General features: G+C 42.5%; 1 protein-coding gene across 2 annotated transcripts in view; it reads left to right on the forward strand.

Annotated features, from left to right (window-relative positions):
- The first annotated feature begins 73 nt into the window (after positions 1–73).
- NIPAL2 (NIPA like domain containing 2) overlaps positions 74–26,338 on the forward strand; it is a 76,694-nt gene continuing 50,429 nt past the window's right edge. The window contains exons 1-3 of one of the 2 annotated variants that reach the window (XM_037131107.2): positions 74–464; positions 21,528–21,596; positions 22,610–22,781. In XM_037131107.2, the coding sequence (XP_036987002.2) occupies positions 330–464; positions 21,528–21,596; positions 22,610–22,781 (376 nt within the window). In that variant the 5' untranslated portion in view covers positions 74–329. The remainder of the gene's footprint in view (positions 465–21,527; positions 21,597–22,609; positions 22,782–26,338) is intronic. The other variant, XM_037131106.2, reaches the window with a different exon arrangement.

Genomic DNA, 26,338 nt, shown 5'->3' on the forward strand with positions numbered 1-26,338 from the left:
TGGACCTGCCCGAGGCACTGGCGGGGGATGTGGAGCGGGCAGGGCCGTCCCTCGAGGCCGCAGACGGCGGGGCTCCCCGCGGGCACCTGGCGCGGGAGGAGCGAGGCCGCGCGGCGCCGGGCGGGGCAGGGCGAGAGGCGCACCTGCGGCCGCGCGCGGGCGGGAGCCGGGTGGCCCGGGGCGCGGGTCCGGCCCCGGCGTCGAGCAGGAAGTGGCCGCGGCGGGGCCCGGGCGCGGCCTCGGCGGGGCGCGCCTCCTCCCGGAGCCTCGCGGAGCATCCGGGCCGCGGGGCGGCCGAGCCGGAGCCCGAGCGCCGGGAGCGAGACCTAATGGCGGCGCGGGCGCTCGGAGGCCCCGGGGACGCCGCCTCGGCCGCCCTGGACGGGCTGCCCCAGAACTTCACGTACGGGGCGCCGGGCGCCGGCAACGGCTCCCTGTCGCGCGAGTGGTACCGCAGGAACCAGGTAAGGGCCACCGCCCCGCCGCCCGGCGCGGACGGGCGCGGGCCCGCGGCGCCTCCCGCTCCCCGGCCGTCCTCGCGCCCACCAGCAGAGACGCCGGGCGGGCGGTGCACGTGGGACGAGCCGGCCCGGTGTCCGCGCTCGCTGACTTAACTGCCCCTCCTTTGGCCGAGCGGGGGTCCCCGGGCTTCCGCTCCCGGGCGTCAGTCCCCCGGGGTGGGGCGCGCAGGTCTGCGGCCCTGACCTCTGCGGGGTCACTCCTGGGCCTCCTGGCCCCGAACAAGCCCGCCTCTCCGGCCTGAATTTGCCCTGTTCTCCCAGGAGTCTGGGAGCGTGGGGTGAATCTCCTATGTCCACATTTCCCCCCCAGGATCACTTTACAGTTAAAAACAGTGACACCACCCTCTCGGAAGCAGGGAACTCATTAAGAGCAACCAGATGTCACCACTGCGCAGATGCTCTGCCTGAGCGTGTGTGTTCCCGCTGCCTCGGTGCAGCTCCTGCATTTCCGCGCGAGGAGCGCGGCTAAACCTCACTGGCCCTTTGGGAAAACGTTGTCAGCCTAAATAATTCCAGTTTACACTGGAAATATACACTTAAGGACATCAAAGGAAACTGGAGGACCAGGGCTGCCCTTTCAGTACGGGTTTGATTGAAGATCAGAAAAAGACCTCCGACGGCCCTTCCTCTAGCTGCTTTTGTTATCTTTCTGGTGAAGGCGAGGGATCTTGATACCTGCATTCCAGGCCACCCTACTGTGTCACTTCGATCGGGTTCTTTACCAAATCCACAGGCCTTTTTATTTTGCAACAATATAACCATAAAATATTTGTTGTGGGGTTTCTAACCAATGAACAAATGTCCAAAATCCTTTTATGGATAAAAAGGGTTTTGAATGTCACTTGAAATGTTAAAATTCTGTTTCAAACATTTAACCCAAGATGATTTATGTAAAGACAAAGTAAGCATGTCCACCTTAGTTTTCTACAGAGGGGAAACTATTGCCTTAAGTCTGACCACAACATATGCTAAAATAGGACAAATATGGGGGCCCAGAGCCTCTTGCTCCCCCGGTTGGGAAACTATTCCATTTCTCCTTTCTTCCACCCACAGGAGTTACAGAGAAAATTCCTTTTTATGGGAAGCTATTTGAGTAAGTGTTAGGCTAGTGCTAGTATATGTTGTGAGCTTATATGATATTATAATGTGCTTATACTAGGAACCCTGCTAATAAAAATTGAAGAATGAATTTTTCTCTTTTGGTCAGGAACTTAGAGTGGTAAGTAGATGTGGCCTCCCACGGCATCGTTCAAAACAGGAGAAACCATTGTTTTCACAGTGGAAATGTGTGCCATTGTTTTCCTTGAGTGTTTCCTAGAATTCAAAGTTGTCCTGGCTCTTTGAGACCTGAATTCAGATTATCATGTGACATAAATGTGAGGATTTCATTTGCAAAACTTGACTTGTCTTTCACAATTTATTCATAAAGGTTAGGAAGGGTCAGTCCAGAATATGCTAATTGAAATTACTCAGCTGACATGTGAGTTATAGCTAGTGTGAGGTAAGACCACATCGACTTTTCCTATTATTGTGCAAATTCAGGCTGACTTGTAAGACTGTCATCTCTTACCCTTTTAGTAATTGCATTTGTTTTTTAATCAAAAGTAAAAGTTGATTTTTAAAAAGTCATTCAGCAAACAGTTTATTGAATGCCTCTAGTGCTGACCAGGCCAGTAAAAATTAAATGGAGTTTAATTTTTCTTTTTTTCTTTTTCTTTTTTTTTTTTTTTTTTTTTGGCAGTAACTGAAAATAGGAGGCTGAAAATGGGGGTGGCTGAAGAAAAACAAAATGTGAGATAAAAGTTTAGGATTCCCATTCTCAGAATTACCCTTGGTTGATGGCCAGGCTTTTCATCAGCTTTACAGCAACTTAACTATTTGGACAGTGTCTGTTCCCTGATATCCCAGCTCCGTGGGCCTTGCCAACTGATAACCATCAGATCTAATAAATTAACCTGACTCACAGAGAAAGACCCACTGCCCTGAAACACTTTTATGTAAGAGATGAATATTCAACAGTGGCCTCATAGAATCAATGTTATCTGAGGCAAAGATGGGAGTATTCCAAAGGAGGGAATCTCAAAACAAGTAGAAAGTAGGGAGTAGAGGGGAAAGTGGTAGCAGGGAGAATGGTTTAGGGACCCCGGGAAGTGCGGCCTTTGCCCCTTCTGCTTCACTCAGGAGTCTGCCTGTAAATGTACAGATGCCATAGAATCCTACAAAAATATTTTCTGTATATTCAACTCACCAGTTTTCAGTGTAAAAGGATAACGTTTCTGAGATGGTTATTGAGCCCCCTGCTTTGTACAAAGCACTGTGAGGATATTCAACATACCATAGTGTCCCCTCTGGGGACATGTTCCAAGACCCCCAGTGGATGCCTCAAACCACAGATAGTACCAAACCCTACATATAGTATATTTTTTCCTGTATATACATGCCTATGATACAGTTTAAGGCATAAATTAGGCATAGTAAGAGATTAACAATAACATAACAAAATAGAACAATTGTATCAACATACTGTATTAAAAATTATGTAGTTTTGGTCATTTCCTCAAAATATCATGACTGTCTCTTGAAATAAGTGGCTCACGGTCCCACGTTCCAGGGCCTCCCTTGAGTCTTTGCAGAGGCTCAGTGCTTTCAGGCACAACATGTTGTCATCAGTCGGAACACATTTTCTGTCCATCTCTTCCACCTACAAATTTAATGCCTTTTCCATCCTAACTATGCATTTAAATGCTCTGTGGCCGTAACTTTTGCATTTTGAGGTACGGCAGCAAAATACCATGAGTTTCTTTTTCTTCCTTCACACTATCGTGAATAGAAGATTTATTCTTACTATAGAGCTTGGCAACCTCAACCCACGAGTTTTTTGACTTTCTTTAAGTTGAGAACTTTCACCTTTTCACTCGAAGGAAGCACTTTATGGCTTCTCTTTGGCTCTTGCAAATTGTCAGCATTACTCTTACACATCAGGGACATTGTTAGGTAAAATAAAGGTGACTGGACACAGCGCTGTGATACTGCAGCAGTCCATCCAGTAACCCAGGTGACTGACCCAGGATTCAGGGTAGGGAGCCAGACTACCGGGCAGGGAGCTTCTGCAGCATGGATGTGTGGGACAGACCGGTGATTCATGTCCCAGGTGGGGGATCGGAAAGGCCTGCAGTATCTTCGGGCTACTCAGACTGCATGAAATTTCACACTTACAAGTTATTTCTGGAATATTTTCAGACCTCAGTGAATGGCCGGTAACTGAAACCACAATGTGGATAAAGAGGGGTTTAACTGTAGTCTTCAGACCCAAACGCCTTCTTTCCAGGAACTTTATTAGGTGCTTGGGGACATGAAAGATACAGGTAACTCCACAACAAGTATGCGGTAGGTGTCCTATGAGTGACATAAAGTCCTATGGAAACTCAGAGGAAGGTGGCTTTTAACCAGCACCATAAGGGATGTGCTGGGGAGAGGCTGTAGTTGAGTGAGACACTTAAATATAGACAGACTTTCACTGAAGGAGCACACAGATGGTTGGCATTCCATGAAAAGGAAAGGTCTGGGGACCAAGGGGCATCCCATGTGACCTGGGCATTTCTGGACCTAGAACAGAAGTCAGTGGCCATTCTGGTCACCCTGGAAGATGGAGACTGATCGTAAGGTAGAAATATAGTTTGGGGTCTTCAATATCATCATCGATTGATTGCCTTGAAGGGCTGGCTAAGGAGTTCGGTTTTATGTTATAGAAAGTGGGGAACCATTGAAGGTTTTTTGAGCAGGGAGTTTGAGAAAGCAAATTAAATAAACGACATTTAAATTAGGGTTCGCAGGATGCAGAGGCCTCAAATTGGCCAGCTGTAGACCAAATCCAGCCCATTAGACCTAAAGAGGGGTTTAGAAAATGTTTAATGCATTGCCAACCTTTAAAACTGAGTGGATTATTTATGAAGTCTCAAGTTTCCAGGATCTCTGTAAATATTAGAAGTTCTAGCAATGCTCGGCCCTCTTTCCCACGTAACTGAGCTGGAGCACAGCTGGGCTCCCCACGGAAGCCTCTCTCTTTCCTCTCATCTCTTCGACCTACTGACCTCTGTGGGCAACTTGCAACCAGTGTTAGAAGTTGTTGTCTATTCTTTGCCATTAACTGGTGTACTAGTTACACTAGTGGACTTGGGCAAGTCACTCTGAGCTTCACTTTCTTTACCTGTAAAATTCGGGTTGGAATAGATTTCCAGGCTCCCTCTTGCTATCTGGTTGAATAAATTCCAAACCAGCAAGGTTTTAAGGGGGAGGCAGAGTTTTGCTGCTGGTTCTTTAAGTTTGTGCATAGCACATTGCTAAATATATAAGTTCACAAGGACATGGTCAAAAGGTTTATTCTGCATAGGGTGAAATGAAAGTTTGGAATTTTTGATGTCCTTTATGTGAACTTTTGATTTTCAATGGCTTGAATTTTTAAAGTCAACACATTTAAAGGAAAATTGATACAATTTGGCAAGGAAGAGGCCAGGCAAAGAGGCTGACATTTGTTATGCATTTACTGTGTGACACTTTATAGCTATTATCTCACTGGAGCCCCCAACAACGTCGTAAGGTACATATTATCCTCACTGTTCACGTAAGGAAACTTGTGTTAAATAACTTGCCCCGAGTTCTTACAGTAAGTAGGTTTAACTGCAGAACTATTTTTATTCCATGCCTGCAGGCCATTGCTTAGAAACTAGGGCTTGAAAAGAATGTGGTGGGGGAATGAAAAGAATACATGTGAGGGGGAAATGAATAGGGCTCCTCTCACTGTTCGGAAGAAAGAGCGTATTGAGTTTCCTGTTGCCCTTTTATTGATTTTGCTTTACCTCCATCTACCTCTGTTTTGCTAGTAGCTGCCTCAGACTTGTCCCTTAAAGAAAGAAAAGTGCTAAAACTTACGTATAACCAAAGGATCAGGTAGAGGTTTGTGGAACCTCTTCATTTCCTTCCCAAGAAAAATCCCTTTTTTGTTTCGTTTATGCATATTGGGGTTTTTTTTTGCCCTCTTTGTCTTTGTGACATGGCACATTCCCTCTTCCTGATACTCTGTGAGATGCACGCATATGTAGAAGACAGTAAGCAGAGGGAAGGAAGAAACAGATTGACTGTTTCTAAATAGAAGTAGAGTCTAAATAGAGTTAAAGCAACTCTATCAAAGTTTTTGTAATAATGATAATCCTGTGGTCCTTATTAGAGGAACAGTCTTAATGCTCTTGTGAATTTGGCAGACCAGGTGTTTGCATTTAAATCCATCTGGTATCCTCTTTATGATACCATCAGCAAAAATCAGGCTATGGGCAACTTTGCCGGTGTATATAGGTTTACGTGTCAGCTTCTTCCTAAATCATTTTAACAAGAAAAACGAAGGGAGAAAAATGAATGGAAGGAGAACCTGTGGATTCAAATAGACTTAGGATGTGAGGGTGATCTGGTTGTGACATCTGTCACCCCGTTGATTGCAAGGGTTGATTTCTTTTTAAGTGGCAATAAAAATAGTATTTTATTCCACCCCCCCCGCCCCCCCTCTCCCCCGCAGCCCCCAGTACACTTTTCCCCCCTCATTTCCACAGCAGTGTTTCGGGGGTGGGATTTGGGGTATACAGGTAAAAACAATCAAATCACAATAGGAATCATCTTCCTCTCCCTCATCTTCAGGTTCTCGTTTTCTTTTCTGACCCCTTTTGTCTTCACCAAGATCTTCTTCATCCTCCTCTTCCTCTCCAGTCACATTCTGCTCTTCAGCTTCTTCCTCTTTCTCATCCTCATTATACTCATCAGGGTTGATTTGGCTGGTTGGCTGGCTAGGCGGGTGTCCCCTTCCCCCTCCTCCCTCACCGGCCCAGATGCGCGCCTCTGGAAGCTGCCTTTGGTCATGGTCATGGGTGTACGAGTGGCTGCTCCACTGTTAGAACCGCCACACAAGCTCTCAAGGTCCGTTTGTAGGAGGGCTTCCGGTAGTCAGGCTTCCCAGACTCCAGAACATGCAAATGAGGCGCTGCTGTATGTGGCTGTGTCTGCGTTTCCAAATAAGGTAAAAACCAAAAAACAGTTCCTAACAGTTCCATCAGGATAAAAGACAGCTTTCAGTGTTTGGGGACCCAGACTTGGGTGCTAAAACTGTAAGGAAAAGCAACAAAGCGATGGCCACAAAGTCAGGCCAGTGTTTCCCTGGGGGATAGGAGAGGACGAGACCTGATGGGGCACAGGAAGGGCTTCGGTGGGCACCCAGCTTCTGTTTCCTGACCTGGACGGTGTTATAAGGGTGTTTGCCTTATAACAATTCATTTTGTTCATCTATAGCTTTCTCCTTTCAGTTGTCTGTGTCTATTCTACCATTTTAAAAAGCTTAACACTAACATTAGCATTGCTAAAACTGTTCATTTTGCATGTTTTACCCAGAAAGTGTGGGAAATGGTAATCCATATTTACTTTTTTGCTTATGAGAATTTTAAAAACAATTTTTAAATGAAGGTGGGTGATTGTTCCAATTGGCATTTGAGAGCCTACCATGGAAAGGATGAAATTCCCCTAAATTGTCCTTTTAGGGGAAATTCACTAAAATGTCCTTTTAGTTCTTGTATAGTGCAGTTTTAAAATTTAAAAGCTCAGCCTTTTTACTGGATGTGTTGCCATGTTTCTTATTTTCCCCAAAGTGTGGCTTTCTCTGTTGCAATGGCAATGACAATCACACTACGCACCTGTAGGGTGGGTGTAGAAATAAAATAAGACAATACATCGTATGTCAAATAGCCAAGTGCCAGGTGCATAGAGAGCGCTCAATAAACAGTGGTGATTAGTAGTGTTACAGGCAACCTATCTTACAGGAAGTGCCATTAAATATATAGTACTTCTAACTAGTCATTGGAGTTAGCTCATTACAAATGCAAATAAGAGAAATCGTATCAGTTATTTGAAGTAACCTTTCTTTACTCTAAAACCACTGATTTCTCTTTATCTCGTGGCTTCCTCACTCCCTTTGATGTTTGTCTCACTTTCACTCTCCAAATATATCCATACCCAGAACGCTTCCTAATCGCATCAGTTTTCTAACTGGAACACTTGGTATGTGGAAGTACGAGGGCAAGGATTCTTCCCATGTCTCCTGTCACTCTCTTGGCTTCTGGGTCGAGGACGTGGGAACAGCTGACAGAGTTTCTGGTGGCAGTGGTGGGATCACATCTGCAGACACTGTGGTTTTTAGCCCACCAGCAAGACCAGCACCCCTAGCCTGGGAAGGCTCAGTATTAACATTAAGGCTTGGATGCCACTATTTTAGCTTGTTTTATTTTTTCCTAAAAATCCAATATGTGCTCTATTTAGTTTATACCTTTTATAACCCACCCCTACCCCCATCTTTTCTCTGACAGACTTAATTTTACATAAAGTTAGAGCCTTTCACCCCATTTATCCTGATTCATGAGAGTATCCTAACTGCCTGGGGACCGGCAGGTGCCTCCACATAGCTCTCATCATGTGCACACCTGTGAAACATTGGCCTCACCTTGTCACCCGCCTGGAACCTTGGTCACTCCCAGCACAGCTAGATATGTTTAGTTATGAGCTCCATACTTCACAGAAGGTTGTATTTGTCCTGGCATGACTTCTCAGAGACCCACCCTGGCCTTGGCAGGCCACACAGAGTTCTGCTGCCTGCCTACACACTCAGTAGTGGTTCCCTAAGTCACCTTCTTTGCACCTCTCAAACTGTTTTCTCCTTTCAGGAACTTGGACCACTGGCCCGACTTCTTTAGCCTACGATAGGAGTCCCTCTTTCTTCTGGCCTTTGACCTTGGCTTTCCTACCAAGAATGCTTTGTAAGTTAAGAGGCTTCATTTGCAAGTCACAGAAAATCTAAAACCTAACACTTACTGGCTTAATTAATAAAAGAAATGGAGTCAGGGCGTCGTAAAAGGCCAGAAGAACTCTGGGTTCCCATAGCTTTGATTCAGAGGCTCTAACAACATGGTGTTCACTCAGTTTCTCCCTCTTCTCTTCAACTTTTGTTCCTCAGGGTGGTCGATTCCACTGTTATAGGCTCACTACTCTGCCCTACATTTTCCCTGTCACTTCCAGGAGGGAAAGCTTGGCTTTCTCAACCAAAGAAATTACATGGGCTTTAGTCTAATTGGAAGAGGTTAGGTCCATGTCCTTTCCCATACCGGTCACCATGGCTAGAGTTACTGGGCATGGTGTCCCCAAAGAACATAGCCTCCCTGGGGAAAGGGCTGGATAAAAGAAGGTCCTGCAACCAAAAGAAGGGGGTGCTGTGTGGCCCCAGTGCAGTGCCCACCAGGTGAGCTTGGTTCCCCCACCTTTGGGTTACTGTCTCCTTGGGCAGCTCTCAGGCTAACACCGTCCCAGCTCCCCCAGGACCTTTCCTTCCTGCATCCCGTCTCACATGAGCAGCCCGAAACGCAGCTCTCTATTCAGCCTGCCTTGTCTTTGTAGGCGGGACCTGAGCCATCATCGCCTCCAAAACTTACAGGATCAAGTTCTGAAACATTTCTACTAACATCATCTCTAAGCAGCTACTTATTTTTAAATTCTAGACTTACGCCCCCACCCACCTCCCCCAAAGAACTTCTCTTGTCTTTCCCACTGATGGAGAAGTCAAAGGGGAGCAACTGACAAAGGCAGTGTCCCTGGCTCAGTCCCTATTGTACCTCTACCTGCTTATCCGTTTCTTTACCACCAACACCCACCCCTTTAGGAGGTAGGAACCTTCTAACCGTGTGCTGGATCTAGGTGAAATAGCTGTGGTATGTGAGTGCAGTGCTGTGTAAGAGTCCTAAAAGCCACCTAGTATTGCCATTATCTCACTCAAGTTCAAGGTGAGTCCTGTGAATTCTGGGTGTTTTTTTATTCCTTTGGGCTCTGCACTTGCAGAGTTTGGATTTTTCCGGGCTGTTTGGGAGACAGCTGCCCGTGTTCCCTCTGGTCACAGCCCACATTAAGCTTGATCAGCTCGTCAACAGTAAGGGCCTGAATGCAGCCAGCATTCCACTCGATAAAAGTCATAACTTCTCAGCGGAGCAGTGATATCAAAGACATCAGGAAATGTGGACTGTGTCCTCAAAGTGTAGCTATAGACAGCGTCCTGCACAAATAATGCATTTTTATTACTAAATTTTTTATTACAAAATCATAAGCCTGTGATTCTGTAACATAACAGTATCTATCACACTCAAGCACACCATATGACATTTTAAGTGAAATGTTCAAATTAAAACTATAAATTATTACACCCGTATTATTACCCTACCGACCACACTCAAGCAGGCCTTACTTCTGCCAGGTCCTGTACATCACATACTGACATAATGTAGGGGGGAGAGAGAATGCTTTAGAAATACTTGAAAGCAACAAATGAAGGACTGGTGTGAAGCTGCTCTCTCTTATACTATCTGATAACTGTCTTTGTTAAGCTTCCAGGACAAACTGGGTATAGTTATGTAATTATAAATTAGAGAGCTGAAGAAGAAGTGGAAATTTTGGAATAGACCTTTGGACATGGCGGTGTGAGTCCTCACAGTGGAGAAATGTGTAGTCTCTGTGCACTTGGTACAAGCAGATCTCGAGTTGCAAGCAGCTGCCATGGCCATAAAAAAGAGAAAACTGCATTACATGTAGAACATTTTATTATTCTTATGAAATATACTTGCAGATCCAAATCACAATCACCACTGATGAGTCCTGCGGGTGTCCTGTGTGGGCTGACCATGAGGTGTGTTGGAACTTGGCTGCCGGAGTAGGAGAGTGTGAGGATTTTGCCAGGAATGGGGGGCTTTGAAATAGGAGATATTATCTTGGCCGTGAGGACTGGCCCTTTAAAGGCAATGAAGAGTCCAAATGGCAATGCTTGAGAGTTGTAGGAAATTTGAACTTGATGTCAGACAGATCTGGTCTGGTGGTTGGTGCGGGCTGCAGGAGTCTCTGGCAGAGGTCTGTCAGTGAGTGGCAATGGCATGACCCACCCCCCGCCCCAACATCAAGGCAGCATTTTCCCTAGTGGCTGGGGCCTGGCATGAACAACAGAGTTCAGTCTCCAGAGGGGCGGATCTGGTCAAATATAGCCAGAGTTCAAGGCACGCAGTGTTTTCAGAAGGGACATGCACTCCAGAAACCTGACAGGAGGGGGAAAGACTTGTCACTGAGCCAGTCACAAGTGTCCAGCTTCAGGCTAGGAAGCCCCCTCTCAACCCTGGGCTGGCCCTGCAAAAGGCCACCTGCAGCCTGCTTCTTTGGAAACAAAAGATTACGTACTTTTAAAATTATGATTATGAATATGTTCTTGTACAATTTGAAAGTTATGGGAGCTTGCTTATGTTGATCTGTATGCAATCAGTAGCGTCCTTTGGGTTCAGAATGTCTGTCTTTGTTTCGAATATTCCCTCTCCAATATTGTATAGGGTTAACTTGTTTTGTAGTAGAACCAAGTTTAAGACTTCCTGAACTGATTATCTCACCTTTTTGCCTATTGCTGCTCTTTCTTTTAGCAAAGTGTTAAAAGCCCCCAAAGTATGTGTCATTAAATGTATTACTTTTTCCATTAATTTGTTCTGCTAAAACTTAAATTTCTCAAGAGCAAAAAAAAAAAAAAAAACACAACATGGTGGCTTCTTAGTAAGTTTGGAAAGGCTTACCCTCAATGGAGTTCAGTTTTTTAAAAACATACCATTGTAAAAATGTGCGAACATACAATTATGAAAGTAAATGCATTCCCAAGCCAAAGGAAGAATGTGTACTAGTTCTTCACTGTATGGGAAAGCAATGTGTCAGGCTCGTCTGCCTGGGTTTTCGGGTTGACCAGAGGCCTGGCGTGGCACAGCTGTGAAGGGCACCAATGCCCTCTTAGGCAGCCCTGGCCTTGTCTGCAGGTTTTAAATCTCCAGATTCGGGTTCAGAGTCGTGAGACCTTCTCAGGATGGAAAGTCAATAACCTTACAGCATACAGTAGCCACAGTACCAAATGAAAAATCTGTTCCTGAATGAAATGTTTTCTTCTCCTCCACAAATGGGATTATAGTTCTACCACAGCTTGGGTTAATGTTGTAAACAACTGAATTACAGACAAGGGGAAGATTAGTGGTAAGGATGGTCTCCAACTCTTGCTGCTGTGAATATTGTTTCTTTATGGCCCCATTGTAATGAACTCTCCTCACTGCCCCCACTTCTCTGAGCTCCCAAGTACTCCCCCCCACCCCCCACCCCGTTCTTGCCCCCTGCCAGTCCACCCTCCACACTACAGCCAGGAAGAGTCTCCCAGAGTCAACTCCGGACCTGCCTTCTCTGGTTCAGAGACCTTGTTCTCATGGCCCCACCTACAGATCCATGCCTACTGCCTGCCTCTCCGTCCAGCTACTCTGACAGCTTCTCTTTCAAGGCCCTTCAGGGCACTCCTTCTACTGATGATGTGATTTAGTTAGAAGTCTTGAGGTGGGAAATGGTCCAGGCCTATCTGGGTGGACCCTAAATGCCCTTCCATGTATCTTTACATAAGAGGGAGGCACAGGGAGATTTCGCACGGAAGAGGAGAGGGCAGCGTGGCCACCACGGAGACAGGCAGGAGTGACTGAACCATAAACCGAGGATGTGCCAGCTGCCACCGGAAATTGGGAGAAGCAAGGAGTGGATTCCACACCAGGGCTCCAGAGCTGGTGCAGCCCTGCCATCTAGATTTCAGCACAGGGAAGTTAATTTCTGACAGCAGACCTAATGGTTAGCAGGTGCTGAGTAAACACCAAATGGATGTGAGACCGAATGCACGGCATCCTATGTGAGCTTCCTCGAATGTTCTGTCTCCCATATCTGCCATTTTCTCTGTGATAATTTTCATTTCTAGTCATTTTCTGTCACACCGTGTGTTTTTCCCAGTGTCTACATTTGGTTTTAAGTTGTACAATGGGTTTGTTTTTCCTCCGGATTATCTTTCCTTGGCTCAGCCAGCTTATTTCTTACTTTTATTTCTTTTCTTGTTATCACTTCCCCTTTTAACTTGTTTAAAATCAATACATGTTCTCTAGAATTTCATTGAGTCTGTAAAGCACCTTTTTCAACTTCTTACTTTGAAAATTTTCCAACCCATAGAAAATTAAGAAGAGTAGGACAATAAACACCATATGTCCTTCACTTGGAGATTCATCAGTTGTTAACTTTGTAAAACACCTCTTCTCTCCCCCCCCCCCGCCACCCTCTCTCTTTCTCTCCTTTTATTTTGTGTGGCTATATCATTTGAAAGTAAGTGGTGTACATTATGGGTGTTCACCCCCAAATACTTCAGGAGGGATTTGGGTGTCCTGTCCCTTCCTAACTGCTCTGGAGGCGAGGCGTGTGTCTGCCTGTTTACTGTTGGCAGACTGAACACAGCCCCAGCCCCTCCCAGGGGAGCCCTGGGGGGCCGGGTGAACCGCACACCTGTGTCTCAGACGCGTCTTCCCCTGCAGGGTCTGGCTCTCAGGGTCATTTCTGCAGTGATTAGTTGACCTAAATCTCTCAACCTGTACATATTTCTGGTTCTAAAAACTAGATCTCCTTCATTTCCATGCTCAGGCATATTTTACTTCCTGAAACAGGAGAGAGCATTATTCCAGTTGGGAGCTGAAGATGGCTATTAGTGTTCAAAACTAGCTCTGAATTTATGGTTCATTTGAACCATGTGCTAGCACCATTCGGGTCTGATTCGGAATTTAGGTTTTGAAGACAGAGCCAGGAATATGGTTGAGTTCAAAGCTAGAAGTGGGACAGACTCTTACCAGTTCCACACACCCCTGTTACCATATCCCGTCTTCATCTGGCCAAACTGCCCCACCCATGGATTATAGGTCTCTAACTGTATGCAGAAGAACATTCTGGCACAAACAAATTTAAAAAGCAGGATAAGAGATTGTAATTCCAAATAAAACAAAAGCATCCCCAAAAGTTCCCAGCGCTGACATGTTGGACCTCCTCTTAGATAAACTGTTCGCTGTGGGTCCCACCATCTGTTTGCCGAGATACCCTGGCAGAGCCAGACACCAAGCTGCGGTGGCAGCAGGAGCGAGCCCTGCAGAAAGGGCACCTCCCTGTGCTTCTGGCCTGTGCTTCCAACTGCACTTAGCTGCACAGCAACCTCCCTTCTGTTATCTTTGCTCTATCTGACATGCACTGATAAAAAGAAGCAGATTCCGCTAATTTTTAAATTGTGGTGACTTGACATTGACGAGCCAGATGGTTACCCATTACAACCCATGATTTCAGACGGAAGCTGAGTGCCCCAAGGTCAAAATCGGCCTGCTCTCTGGCTGTGTTATCACACAGGTCGTTTTCCTTCTCCGCTCTCCTCCCTCCGCAGGCTCCACATCCACGGAGGGGAGAAAGGGGCTGAGGGAAAGCAAGGCGCTCTGAGCCTCCACTAATTCTGAGATGCTGGAAAACAGATAACACTCTGATAAAGTAATGATGTAAACTAGACAGTTTTAATCTAATTTAAATGCCAAGTTTATAAGGGCTTGCTCCCAGTATGCAAATGATACTTCTGATTGCAGAAGAGGATTTTGTAGTCATTAAAGCACATTTACCAGGGCCTCTAATTGGAAACAGCACTTGGTAGTAATTTACTCAAGTTACTGTATGTCCTTGGAGGTAATTAAACCACCTTCTGTTAAAAACACTGCACATATGAAGCTTCCCTCCCCAAGAGTTAAGGGCATTAGTGAGGATTTACTATGTCACTTATTTACAAATAAGTGCTAAATTAATTTAATGAGCATGGAATTCACCTTGAAAAATGAGGTAAACTTTGAGAAAAATAAAGAATATGATATACCAGTTGACAACAAAGACTATCAGGGAACCATAATGCCTGCTTTATCCCTGTATATTTCTTGTTCTTCTAGAATTAGTATAAATTAGCTAGGCTTTAAAAGCTGGCAGGCAGCTTTTCATTGCACACCAGTGGACACTCTAAATTGTTAAAACCTGAATTTCTGGGGCAAGCTTGTGCTCTCACAAAAATGAGTGTTTGGGATATTCAAGTGAAGTTGATTAGAAAATACTCCCTTTGAGATCTTTCCAGGGCCAAGAGTCAAAATTTACTATTTCTGCACAGGTTGTCCTCACTCTGGCAGTAGTTCGGGTCAGACAGTTTTTAACCAACAATTTCTTTGTGCCAGACCCTTTCCTAGGCATTAGGGTCACAAAGATGCATTGATGAGTAGGTCACAACACAGCTGTGCTCTCAAGGAGCTTCTAGTCTAAAAGGGAAATGAACTTGTAAAAAATAATGACAGTACAGCAAAATGCATGTACCGATGGATGTATTGAAGACTCACTTCGGAAGAGGGAGGTCAAAACTGAACTAGAAGATAGGTCCAAGGAAATTACCCATAATTCAGTACAAAGAGATAAGAACTTGAAAAATACTGGAGATGATTTAGGAAATGAGGCTAGAATTACAAAGTCACACAGACTTGTAAGAGTAGTTCCATATGAAGGGAATAGAGAGAACATAAGAGAGATGATATTTAAAGAGATAATAGTGAAGAACTTAACAAAATTGGTCAAATGCCTGAATCTTCGAATTGAGGAAACATGAGTCCTAAGCAACAACAATCCACATATAGAAAAAATGTAGTGAAACTGCTGAAAACCAGTGACAGAAAATCGTAAAAGCACCTGGAGAAAAATGGCAAATATCTACAGAGGAGCAACAGTTGGATTGACAACCCACTTCTCAACAGCAATAAAGGTCAGAAGGCAACAGAATAATACAACCGCAGTTCTGAAGGAAGCAACTGTCAGCCTGTACATCTGTGTTCAAGGGGAAAGATGACCTGAAGACATCCGCGGAACAGCAAAGAATGTCCACTCAAAGAACTTCACCGAAAGAGCTACTAAAGTCTTCAAGAAGAACACTGAACGCAGGATGAAAATTAAGATACAATAACATAATATCCAAAAAGTAGGAACAACCCAAATGGCTACCTACTGAAGAATACATACATAAAATGTGGTACACCTTTAAATAGAATTGTATGTAACCATGGAAAGGAAGGATACATGATACAACAAATGAGCTTAAAACTGTTGTGCTAAGTGGAGGAAAGCAGACACAAGAGGTCACACACCGTAGGAATCCCTCTGCAACATGTCCAGGACAGGCAGATCCACGCAGTCGGCAGGTAGACCCGGGGCAGCCAAGGGCTGAGGGGCAGGGTGAGTGGGAAGTGACTGCTGGGGGTATGGAGTTTGGGGGGTGACAAGACTGTCCTGAAATCCAGCAGTGGCAACGGTTGCGCACCTCTGTGAGTACACCTAAAAACTACTAAGTCGCATACTTTAAAAGGGTGGACATTATGGTATGTGAAAGATATCTCAACAAAACTTATTTTTTTTTAAGAGCAGTGATGAACAAAAAAACCACATAAATATGGATAAATAAGGCAAGTATGGACTGTGTAAAGCAACAATACCAACGCCTAATTGGGAAAAAAGAGAAATTAGAGCCCTAAAAACACTTTGTGTAAACACAGAGTAGAGCCCTGACTCAATTGATCGTGGTGTCACCCTGTACACCAGAAGGCTGTGGGTTCGATTCCTGGTCAGGGCACATACCTAGGTTGCAGGTTCAGTCCCCAGTCGGGGTTTGTCCAGGAAGCAACCAATTGATGTTTCTCTCTCACATTAGTGTTTCTCTCCTTCTCTTCCTTCCTTTCTCTCTAAAATCAATAAACATGTCCTTGGGTAAGGACTAAAATAAAACTAAGTAGAACTAATACACTCAACATATAAGAGAGGGGAGAAAAGACTGCAGCAAACGACAGTTCTTACGCTGTTCAGGGGGATGCAAGTGTCCGGCAGCGGTAGCATTTATGTTGGGAATCCTGTCCGTCACACATCGCTGCTGGGGGTGTGGAGTCGGTACAGCTGCTCTGCACGACAGTTCGCCGCCTCCTTCCAGAACTAAAACTGGACTTACCACTGGACCCGGCAATTATACTTTGGGGCATTTAACCCAGAAAAAAATTATTTTCACACAGAATTTGTACACAGATGTTCATAGCAGCTTTATTCAGACAGCCCCAAACTGGCTGTCATAGTTTTGACATTCACTGGCACCCCTGACTGTCAAATGCCCTTCAATGGACGAATGGCTAAATGATCATGGTATGTCCACACCGTGGAATACTGCCCAGTGATTAAACGGGACATGCTATTGATCCCACGACTTGAATTGACCTCAAGGTTGATGCCAACCTCAAAAGGATACAAGCTGTGTGATTCTATTTATGTGGCATTTGTCAAATAACACAGTTCCAATATGGAGAGCAGAATTAGCGGTTGCTAGAAGTTCAGGACAGGGAGGGAAAGACAATGGGGAGGGCATGGTGTGGGGAATGGTACAGAGCAGCATCTTGATCACACACACACAAGTGCAAGTACAACTGGTGAAATCTAAGTAAGATCTTTACCAGTGCTAACTTCTTGGTTTTGCCATTTTATTGTAGCTCTGTACGACATTGGCACTAAGGAGAGGGCTGGGGGAGAGTGCGCAGAATGTAACAGTGCATTTGTTTGCAACCTGCTGTCAGTCCATAATTATTGCAAAATAAAAAGTTTTAAAAGTTTCATAGTAATTACTAAAAAAACATATACCTAAGATGTGTAACTTCCTAGCCAGAACAGTAGAGGGAAGAGAAAAAGAAAATCAATCCAACAATATTCAGGAAAAAAGGAAACAGAAAGGAAATAAAAAGCAAGACACCTACAAATACACATGAAAAAATTGTATTCAAAATAAACAAAATGGACTGAACTTCCCATTTGACAGAAAGTCTTGGGTATTTTTGTTCACTTATTTTCTATGTATTAAAGGCCTGACTAAAATAAAACGGAAATTTTGAAAGTAAAGTGATATGTAAAGTTGCAAATATCAAAAGAAAGCAGCAACATTATATTAATATCCAATAAAATAGACTTTAAAGCAAAAACATTATTTGAGATTTTAAAATTCAATACATAATGATAAAAGGAACAATTAACTGGAAATATAAAACAGTCCTAAACTTGTAAACTCAGACACCATTGCCTTAAAATGTGTAAAGCAAAACTCAATATATTTTAAAGGAGAAATTGGATAAATCCATGTTTGTCATAGATTTTTAATATTCTTCCCCTTGGCCATTGATAGACGAAGTACAAGATTTAGTAAGATTTGAGCAACAATTTAATGGAGGTAGGTAGATGAATAGATAGAAAAAGAAAGAAAGAAAGAAAGAAAGAAAGAAAGAAAGAAAGAAAGAAAGAAAGAATAAAAGGTATGTTAACCCAACAATTAAATACTTTCTTTTCAAGCATACATGGAACACTTATAAAACGTGACCATACACTATGAGGTCAGAAAGCAAATTTCAGTTTACACCACATACTAGGTCAAAAAGCAAATGCTAATTTACACACAGAATATTTTCTCCCTACAGTTCAATAAAATTAGAAATTAGTAACAAAATGATAACACCCCATTTGTTTAAAAATATTAAAAATCATGCCTCTGAATAATATAAGGCTCCAAGAAACATAAGGCAAGTAGAAAATATTTAGCACTAAATGTCAGTGAAAACTACACATGCCAAAGCCATGCAAGCAGCCAACACGATGTACTTAGAAATATATATAGCCATGCGTGCATAGATTATTAGAAAAAGGGAAAGCTAATGAGTTGAGTTCAAATAAAGAAGATTTAAAAAGCAAATTTGAGTAAATAAAGATAAATAAAACAAATCTAGTAAAGAAAGATACCAACTTCAGAAAAAAAGTTAACATCTCTGGGAGAGAGGAGACTGAAATAGAGCTAGCTACCTTTTGTGGTGTTTTTGTTTCTATGGGCAAAAAAACAGAGATGTAAGTGCTTCTGTGTTTTTAAAACTATTTTATTTCTTGTAAGACCTGCATTAAACTGTAATTCACATGCCATACAACCCCTCATTTAAGGTGCGTGAGTCACTGGTTGTGGTGTGTTCACAGAGCTGTACAGCCAGCACCACAGCCGATTTGAGAGCATCTCCGTCACCCCCAGAAAGAAGCCATGTGCCTGTGCTGTCCTCCCCAAGCCTCCCATTCTTCCCAGCCCTAAGCAGCCAAAAATCTGCTCTCCATCTCCATAGATTTGCCTGTTCTGGACCTTTCATATAGATGGAGTCAGAGGGTATGTGGCCTTTTGTGACTAGATTTTTTTCACTCAGCATGAACTTCTCAAGGCTAGTGGGGTGCAGCATCAGGTCAGCCCTTCATTTCTTTTTTTATTGCTGAGTCATGGTCACTGTGTGAATGTACTACATTTTGTTTATTCACCAGTTGGTGGACATGTGAGTCATCTGCACTTCGGGCTGTTGTGAATCATGCTGCTGTGAATATTTGTGTGCAGGGTTTTGCGTGGACATAATGGTTTCGTTTCTCCTGGAAATGGACCTAGGAGTAGAGGTGGAGTCGAACGGCAAGTCCGTGCTTGACTTTTTGAGGAACTGCCAGACTGTTCCCCAAGTTTTCACCATTTTACGTTTCCATCAGCAGTGGATGAGGGCTCTGATTTACCTGCATTCTTGCTAATAGTAGTTATTATCTGATGTTTTCTTATTTTAGCCACCTTACTCCATGTGAAGAGGTATTCTGCTGTGGTTTTCATTTGCATTCCCTGATGACTGATGATCTTGAGCATCTTTTCATGTGCTTATTAGACATTTGTCTTCTTTGGAGAAATGTTTATTCAGATCATTTGCTCATTTGTATTTGGGTTATTAGTCCTTTTAGTATTGAGTTGTAAGAGTTCTTTATATATTCTAGATACAAGTCCCTTACTAGTTACATAATTTATAAAATTTTCTACCATTTTATGGGTTGTCTACTCATTTTCTAAATAGTGTCCTTTAAAATACAAACATTTTTAATATTGATGAGGTCCAATTACTTTTTCTTTTGTTGCTTATGTTTTGATGTCTTATCTGTAAGATTCCATGGCCAAGTCCAAGGTCATGAAGATTTACTCCCATGTTTTATCCTGAGAGTTTTCTAGTTTTGTCTCTTACACTTGGGTCTTTGATTTTGAGTTAATGCACATGGTGTGAGGTCAGCAGCTGTACCATGTTATATATCCGCATCTGCAAAGCCCAAGGGTTTCAGTTTCTGCACATCCTCACCAACACTTGTTTTCTGTTTCTAGTTGTAGCAACCCTAACAGACGTGAAGTGAGAGCTCACTGTGGTTCTGATCAGCGTTTCCCTAATTATTAGGACTGTCGAATATCTTTTCATATGTCTATTGATTGGCCATTTGTGTATCTTCTTAGGACAAAAGTTTATTGAAGTTCTTTGCCCATTTTTTAACTGAGTTGTTTGGGGTTTTTTGTTGTTAAGTAATAGGAGTTCTTTATGTATTCTGGATATCAATCTTTATCAGATATATGATTTGCAAATACTTTCTCCCATTGCATGGGTTGCCTTTTCATTCTGTTAATAGTGTCCTTCGATGCACAAGAGACTTTAACCTTGATGAAGTCCGACTTACATGTTTTTTTCTTCTGTTGCCTGTGCTTTTAAGTGTCATTTCCAAGAGATCATTGCCAAATGCTGCTACCAATTTCTTAACAATTGGCCTGGTGGCATTTAAACTACTCAGCGAATTATTTAAAGAATTTTGATGTCAGTTATTTCTATTTAACAATTTACTTTTATAATTATGGAAGATTTTCATAATTATTTGTTCAATCCCATACTTCATCTGAATCTTTATCTTCCTGATTGCTGCCAAATGCATTTAATTGTATAAATCAAAAGCATGGAAATGGCACATTGTATTATACAATTGTTCCCCATGAGGAACAGCGATCAAAATTATTGCCAACTGCCTTTATTAGGAAAAGAAAATTCTTAACTGATTAAAGACTAGGGATATTCTATATCAACTATTAAATGGGTTTTCAACTTTTTTGCTTCATTTTTTAAAAATACTGAATTTCGCTTCAACACATATAATAAAGTTCTAAAACTTCAAAGACATTTTGCATTCTGAAAAGGGTTCCTTATGGTCGTAATGTTCATTTGAAATTTAAATAGCCCCTTGGAATTTAAAGCTAGCTAGAAGTTATGTACTGTGGAAGAAGAGAGGGAAAGATCCCTTAGATCATTGCTAATTCATAATGCTGGGAGATATTATACTTGTTATTTAGCTAGGAGCTGCTCATGCATCTTTTGAAGTCATCAAATAAGAGATGCACTGTCCATAGTAAACATTTTGGGCAATGTGTAAAAACTATTTTTTTAAAAGACAGGGTATTTTATTTTATTTGTATATATTTATTGACTGATTCCAGAGAGAGAGAGGGAAGGGGGAGGCAGGGGTATAGAGAGAGACTGGGAGAGAGAACAGTGATGTGAGAGACTGGGAGAGAGAACAGTGATGTGAGAGACTGGGCACTGAACCCGAGACTGGGCACGTGCTCTGACTGGGGATCAAGCCCGTGACCTTTCAGTTTATGGGACCGTACTCCAACCAACTGAGCCACATCAGCCTGTGCAAAACTAACTTTTTAACCTGAATAGTTCTTGTTTTAAAGCATTATATGCTTTTCCAAGCAAGTATTTTTCAAGTTCCTAATTTTGTATAGTAGATGATGTCAGAGACCCAATAGAAGCCTGAGACATGGTTCTCTTAGCTCAAAGAACTGGCTCTCTATCTAGAGGGCCTAGTGGTGCACATGACAATATAAAAAAGGGATAAGGGACACTCACTGGTTAGAGTCAAGGAAAGGAAAGATGGGCTAGCAATCCTAATGAAAATCATTCCTCCTCTTCCAAACAACCCTCACAAATGGCTGCTAAGTAAATATTTGCTGAATGAAAAAATGACTGTATTAACTTAAAATTATTTTATTGTTTGGGCTTTTTTCAGTAAATATCTTACAAGTGCTATTAGTATACCATTTAAAGAAGACATTTTCTTTTTCAGATTCACCTTTTTGGAGTTTTCCTGGCCATTTTAGGAAACCTGGTAATCAGCATTTCCCTAAATATCCAGGTAAGAAGCAGCTTACTTTTCTAAGTCAGTTTTCTAACACATGACTTTAATGGGCCCTGGGCACCTTTGCCTCCTTGGGCTCTTCCTCCATTAAAAATATAAAAATTATATTGTGTGGCTTCACTGATATAAAGACAAATATCATCTAGCTGTATCACATTCATGTTTTTAAATTCTGATTTTAAAAGAAATTAAATGTTTTTGTGGGCCTCTTACTAGTATTGTGTACCTTAGGCAAGGTGCCTAGGTGGCTTATGAATTTGTACCACACTTAGAATGATGTTCGTAGTCTTGGCATAAGCTAAGATTTTCTTTAATGTGCTATGTTTTTTTTCTAGTACTTTTATTGTTTTCTTTAAAAGATTTTAAAACTCATCTAGAATTGTACATACTTTTTTATAAGGAAGTTCAGTTATCATAAAGTCAATAAGGAAATAGAGCTTTAATTACTGGCCGGTTTTTTAGAAAATTTATGTTTAAAATACAAATAGCCAAACCAGAGTAGATTAGACTCCCCATAAGCCAGACCCTGCTACCAAAGTGTCCTGTCCTGCCATGTTCATTGTGGCAGCTACTTCGACTCATGAATTTGAATCTCCTTTCAAAACCTTTTTCTCTAGCAACTTAATATTTTTATTTCATTGATGTTTCTTTTGGCATCTGAACTTTTTGATATTCTAACATAACTGTTTTGGTAGTGGACTAAAAGGTCATTTAATTCCTTTACTTACACCTCATCTTTAGATAATGCTGATACTTATTTTACAGAGTTGTTATTGAATTAAGCAACATTCACCTGTGAGAAGACCCTTTTAACTATAAAATGCTATGTCATTGTGAATTACTCCTACTGTTAATATGTTTGGAACAAACATAAAACCATAGTAATTTTTCTACAATGATCTGCAAAAAAAAATTTAAAGCCATGATACAGATGGATAGGGCCAACAGTTTTAAGGCAAGTTTTAACTGGGTAGAAGTATTTTCTTATTTACATTCTGATTAACTTCCAGAAATATTCTTACCTTCGGCTGGCGCAGCAAGAACACCCAAGGCCGTTCTTCAAGAGCGCGCTGTGGTGGTGCGGGGTGGCGCTGACGGCCGTGGGGGAGACGGGGAACTTCGCAGCCTATGGGTTTGCGCCTGTGACCCTCATTGCTCCGCTGGGCTGCATGTCCGTTACAGGTGAGCCGGTGTCCTCCATTCCGACAAATGGAGATCTTAAGAGAGCAGGAAGTTGGTGAGAAACATATAACTTAAACAACAAATACACAAAAAAGAAAATCTATTTCCTGTTTGCTTTGCATGTTAACTTGGAACAACTGTGCTGCTAATTTCAGTTTTCCCCATGGTGCTGCCTCATTCACCGTGGATAAACTTGCATTTTGTAGTTACAACACTTAGTGCATAAAAGCCTAATTCCTAGTCTGAGTCCAAAGAAATTCACAGTAACAGCAAATGTTATATGGTGCTTTTTAATCAGTAATGAATCATCTAAAAGCATTTGTAATACAATTTATATTTTATTCATATAGTAACATTATATTACATGCACTTAGATTCTTCGGTGTCTGATCTTGACTCTGTACTGTAGCATCCTTTTTACACTAAGAATTAAATATTTGTTATTCTGTGTTACCATAAGTACGTGTAATTTTGCAGTAATGTTGCAATTATCATAATTTTAAAATTTGTATGATTTACTAAATACATTTTTTAAAATATTTTATTTATTTTTCAGAGAGAGGGGAAGGGAGGGAGAAAGAGAAGGAAAGAAACATCAATGTGTGGTTGCCTCTCATGCCCCTCACCGGGGACCTGGCTGGCAATGCAGGCATGTGCCCTGACTAGGAATTGAACCAGCAACCATTTGGTTCTCAGGCCAGCGCTCAATCCATTGAGCCACACCAGCCAGGGCTTATTAAATACATTTAGAAAAGAGAATGTAAAATATTGCTAGAAGACTTTAAAAAAGAGCAAAAATGACCAAAAGGAGGACAAATTCTCTAAACCTCGTTAAAGTCAATCAGATCTTCTTAGTTTTACTATTTGCTGCTATGGAAACAGCATGTTTCTAAATTTCTGTGAACTTGGAAACTTCACTGAAATAGAAACAAGTCCGTGGTTCTTGTCTAGTAACAACTAGATCAAACATAAGGTGTGCTAACATATCCCGGTTTTACTATTTCTCCTACAGAGCACAAGGTCATCTCAAAGAACATGTAATTTAAACTGAAATAATGTATACACAAAGAGAATCTCCTTTTGTTTTACAAGTAATTTCCCATTCTTAATCATTTAAAATATTTAAAATACATTCATGATATATGATAATACAATATTTAGCAAAGAACACTTTTTTAGCTTTCTAGAAATTGTTCCGTTAAAATCACCATGCTGTTACCACTCTGCATAGGCTTACAATTTATGAAATCCTTTACCATTTTTAACATTCTGATAAAGTGAGCAACTTCAGTTTATCTTCTCTTCTATTTACTGTACATACACTTTGTATGTGGACATTCTCGATTTTACCTTCTTTTCAAAATCTAGGAAAGAACAGATACAAGATACTGTTATATTGTCAACTTGGGACCTCTGCAGGCCCCAGTTGTTCTGAAAATGTTATATTATTCTTCATAATGACTGTTTAGAGCTGACCTTTAGTTTTGTTTTGTTTTTCTCCTTTTTGCTCAGTTTCCATGAAGTAGCCAAAGACAGAGCGTGCCCCCCCGGACACATCAGACAGTTACGTGGGGGAGGGTCGAGGGCACCACATTGTACTGAAATGCTCCATTTATCTCAAGACTCCCAGTACTGGAAAATCATGTTTCTGAGGGGAAAAAAGAGAGAGAGAGAGAGCTACTCTACCTAGCTCAAAGAACAGGGGACGTGGCTGGATTTATGGCAGGGATCAGAGTTTTGACAGGAATGAAATATGGCCAGGCCTCTTGGGACCCGATGTGAAAATTCAGAAGTTGCCAGAGAGTTAGGGCCAGCCTTGACATTCCTCACAGGCTTTCAGTAAAACCGCCCATTCTGGCATGACTTACTCGAGACTCTCATCCATCACGGAAGCTGCAGGTTTCCCACCTTTCCCCCAGACAAGCCCCCTGTCCCCCTGCAAGCGCCTTGGGGGGGCCAGTCCACCCACCTCAAACTTTGAGTCCGCTGCCTTGATAGATGAGGTTTTCCTAATTCTCCACATCACTTTCGGTGTGTGTGTGATCTGAACCCCAACTAATGTTTCAACTTCAGAACATTTTTAGCAGCCTCCCTCTCTGCCCATCTAAAATAGTCAAAGAAGTAAATTATAGCCTCAAACACAAATCATTTTCTGCTTTACAATCTTTGCAAACAGTCATATCTGCTCATAAATAATATTTCCACAGAACTCCTGACTGAATTTCGGTTATTGTGAAGTGTCGTGGGTGGAGAATTTTCCCCAGAACAACCCCCTACCATCCTGAGATTCTTTATAAAGATTATAAGAACTCTAGAGAATTTGAAGCAAAGGGGAAAGTATTTTTTAAATGACGTATCTTCAGGCTATATTTACAGTCGAGGCAGAAGAGTGTCCACACTTTTCTATGCTGGAACCTTTTTTTCCCTATTATTTCTTGGGAGCTTCAAGGAAAAAAATCAAACCTCCCTTGAAAAGATAATGTCTGTTACAATGTTGCATTGAGTTTGCATATTCTTTGCTGGTGTTTGTCTTTTGTTGCTTTACAAACTAAAAAAAAAAAAAGAAAAGAAAAGAAATTAAAATCTCGAACACTTTAGAAAGCTTAGCTCTGAAGTCCAAGCGAAGGGCCCTTCCTTCCCATTTCCTCCCTCTGGTCTGCTTCGTACCAATGCACTGTGCTCCTTTTTTCTTTCCCAGAAGTAAGAGAGGTCGTGTGTACTAACTGGTCTCACTGTGCACAGACGGCCAATATGGCAGACCTGCTGTTTCGTCTCACATAACCAAAATTCCTGCCCCCTTTGTGCACTGCAGTTGAACAGATTTTTGGTTTTTTTGTTTTTTGTTTTTTTAATTAGGGCTAATACATAAGAAGCACTGTGGTAAGCCTTATAGATCTTTCAGTTTGTGCCTACCCGTATTCCCACCTCAGACACCTTTTCCGTCCTCCCTGCCCTTTCTGTGGGTCCGGCTGTTCCTTGCCGACATGCGCACCTTGAGACAGCATTTCTCAAGCAGTAGTCTTGCTGGTGCTTTCATAGACAATCTGAGAAACACAGAATTCCATAATCATACAAGTTTCTGAAATACTCAATTTTAAAAGTTACACAGGGTCACCAGTGTAGAGTTCTTGAGGCCCTGAGTTAGGTCCAGGCACAGTGTCAGTCTTTCACAGGCAGAGGCCCGATGTCCCAAACCTACTGACCACGAGAGGCTTTTCTATGAAGCATCCCTAGAAACCACAGTTCTGCTGATGACCCTGTTGGGAAGTCTTAAGACAATGCTCATAAGCAGTCATGGCGCCCTGCAGACTCAGCCAGGACACACAGCTGGCCGGGGCCTGGCAGTGGGGTTGGAGCCTGGGGCATCGGCAGAGCCGGGTGGCCAGGCCTGGGGCCCACTTTTTGAAAGAGAAGGTCAGAGCCCTGGTGCCCTTGTGCCGCCTTGTTCACCCTGCTTTTCTTACTAAAGGTTTTTGTCCATACGTCCAAAAGCTTATTCCGCCTAAAATGCTGGTTGTACTGGCAGTCTGGTGAATTCTGGATGTTGACTGGTGTTC

The sequence above is a fragment of the Artibeus jamaicensis genome, unplaced genomic scaffold (assembly GCF_021234435.1).
Source record: "Artibeus jamaicensis isolate MK-2021 breed Jamaican fruit bat unplaced genomic scaffold, CSHL_Jam_final scaffold_916, whole genome shotgun sequence".
Lineage (NCBI taxonomy): Eukaryota > Metazoa > Chordata > Mammalia > Chiroptera > Phyllostomidae > Artibeus > Artibeus jamaicensis.